The sequence below is a fragment of the Aptenodytes forsteri genome, unplaced genomic scaffold, assembly GCF_000699145.1.
Source record: "Aptenodytes forsteri isolate BGI_AS27 unplaced genomic scaffold, ASM69914v1 Scaffold54, whole genome shotgun sequence".
Taxonomy (NCBI): Eukaryota; Metazoa; Chordata; class Aves; order Sphenisciformes; family Spheniscidae; genus Aptenodytes; species Aptenodytes forsteri.
The window spans coordinates 9,112,051-9,114,282 of NW_008796044.1; the positions used below are offsets into that span (position 1 = coordinate 9,112,051).

Below are 2,232 nucleotides of genomic sequence, written 5' to 3' on the forward strand. Positions count from 1 at the left end.
GGGGGCAGGTGGCCAAAGCCACCCAGAAGGTCATCAACACTGGTGAGTGGGAGGGGGACCGCCGTGGGATGAGTGGGATGGGACCCCCCCTGCCCCATGGACACCCAGCCCCAGCCCCAGCCCCACCTGCCATTCTCAGACCCATCCCTGGCTGCCCCTAACCCCCATCCCTGCCTGGGCCCCCATGTCCCTTGCCTGCCCCAGATCCCCACTCTGCTTATAGATGTCATGGCCTCCTGGTGTCCACATCCTCCTTCCCCAGCCATCCCAGCCACCAGCCACCAGGCTGGCCCCATACCCACAGCCTGACACCATAACCAGAGCCTGGCCCCACAGCCCCCTTCCCAGCACCATGTAGGAGCTCTGGGCTGCTCCCAGCTGATGTGTCCATGCCCGTGTCCATGCTTGTGTCCATGCCTGTGCCCGTGGCCATGCTTGTGTCCATGCCTGTGCCCGTGGCCATGCTGTGGCAGACCTCCCACACCCGCTCAGCTGGCTCACGGGGTACTTCGCCATGGTGGTGGGCGCTGGGATGACCTTCGTGGTGCAGAGCAGCTCTGTCTTCACCTCAGCCATCACACCCCTGATCGGTGAGTCCCGGCCAAGCCTGGTCCCCTGGCATGTGCTGGTCCCCCCAACGATGGCCCATGGGTGCTGGGGCGCTCAGAGGTGTGGGAGGAGCCGTGCCTCCCTGGGAGAGTGTGGGGATGGCACTGGCGAGGAGCGATGGAACGGGATGGGGTGCCTCTCCCGCAGGCCTGGGGGTGATCAGCATAGAGCGCGCCTACCCACTGACCCTGGGCTCTAACATCGGCACCACCACCACTGCCATCCTGGCCGCCCTGGCCAGCCCAGGGGACAAGCTGGCCAGCTCCTTCCAGGTACGGGCAGCCCAGGGCCATGGCTGGGCTGGCGGGGGGACATCAGGCAAGACAGGGGCTGGGGGAAGCCTGCATGCCTGGCCCAATGGGGATGCCATCCCTGCAGATCGCCCTCTGCCACTTCTTCTTCAACATCTCCGGCATCCTGCTGTGGTACCCGCTGCCCTTCACCCGCCTGCCCATCCGCATGGCCAAGGCGCTGGGCGAGCGCACGGCCAAGTACCGCTGGTTCGCTGTGCTGTACCTCATCGTCTGCTTCCTCCTGCTGCCCTCCCTCATCTTCGGCATCTCCATGGCGGGCTGGCAGGCGCTGCTGGGGGTGGGCGCACCCTTCCTCGGCCTCTTCTTCTTTGTGGGGCTGGTGAACGCGCTGCAGGCCCGCAGCCCCGGCCGCCTGCCCAAATGGCTGCAGACCTGGGACTTCCTCCCCGCCTGGATGCACTCGCTGCAGCCCCTCGACCGGCTCATCACCCGGGCCACCCTCTGCTGCACCGACCGCTGCCGCAGCCCCGAGGGCTGGGAGGAGCGCGAGGGCCCTCCCCATGACAAGGCCAGGCTGGGGCTGGACAACCCTGCGCTCTCCTACCCCGAGGAGGTGCCCAGCCCCGCCATCCGGGTGGGCTCCCCTTGCCTGTCCCTGCATGGTGCCACCCGGCTCTAGCCGGCACCAGACACCGGGCCGCTGTTCCCGTGGCCACCCAGTTTCTGCCGTCCCCACTCAGCTGGTGTCTAATAAATGCCAAGCGCCTGCGCCCGGGGTGTGTGTCTCTTTGGCTCCTGTCTCTGCAAACCCTGCCAGAGCTGCAGCCGGAGCCGCAGGTGCCAGTCGCCCACCATCCGCCCCCACATCCATACACCGCCACTGCACAGCCCGGCCCCATACGGGTGCCCGGCATCGGGGATGCACCAAATGCGCTGCCGGGGCTGTGGGGGCACACGCTGATGATGCTGCAGCTGAACCCTGTGCCTGTGGTTTGCAGCCATCCTGTACCGACGTGCCGCAGGCAGCATTTTCCTCCGTCTGCCTCGTCCCCGGAGGGCTGAGCTGGCAGGGTCCGTGCAGCACCGCTCGGTGTCACGGCAGTGTGTCGGTGAACCGGGCACAGCACGGGGCAGCTGGCGAGGTGCTGTGGTGCTGCTGGGCTGGGGCTCAGCGGGATGTCGACTTGGCGTGGTCAGGCAGTGCCCCTGGCCTGCCGGGTACCCTGATGCCCACGGCAGGAGCCCACCTGCTGTGGTGACCCTGGCAGGAGCCCTTTAAGTGTTGGCAATAACCGCTTTTCCCACTGCCCACAGATGCTTGGGCTCCTGCCAGCGATATCAGCCCGTCCCTCCCTCCCCCCTTCCCGCC

At 67.2% G+C, this 2,232-nt stretch overlaps 1 protein-coding gene across 1 annotated transcript in view; it reads left to right on the forward strand.

Moving 5' to 3' along the window:
- Window positions 1-1,550, forward strand: part of SLC34A1 (solute carrier family 34 member 1) — a 4,489-nt gene extending 2,939 nt beyond the window's left edge. Inside the window, exons 10-13 of the mRNA XM_009286011.1 lie at window positions 9-42; window positions 474-590; window positions 757-881; window positions 988-1,550. Coding sequence (XP_009284286.1) covers window positions 9-42; window positions 474-590; window positions 757-881; window positions 988-1,542 — 831 coding nt within the window. The 3' untranslated portion in view covers window positions 1,543-1,550. The remainder of the gene's footprint in view (window positions 1-8; window positions 43-473; window positions 591-756; window positions 882-987) is intronic.
- The last annotated feature ends 682 nt before the right edge of the window (window positions 1,551-2,232 follow it).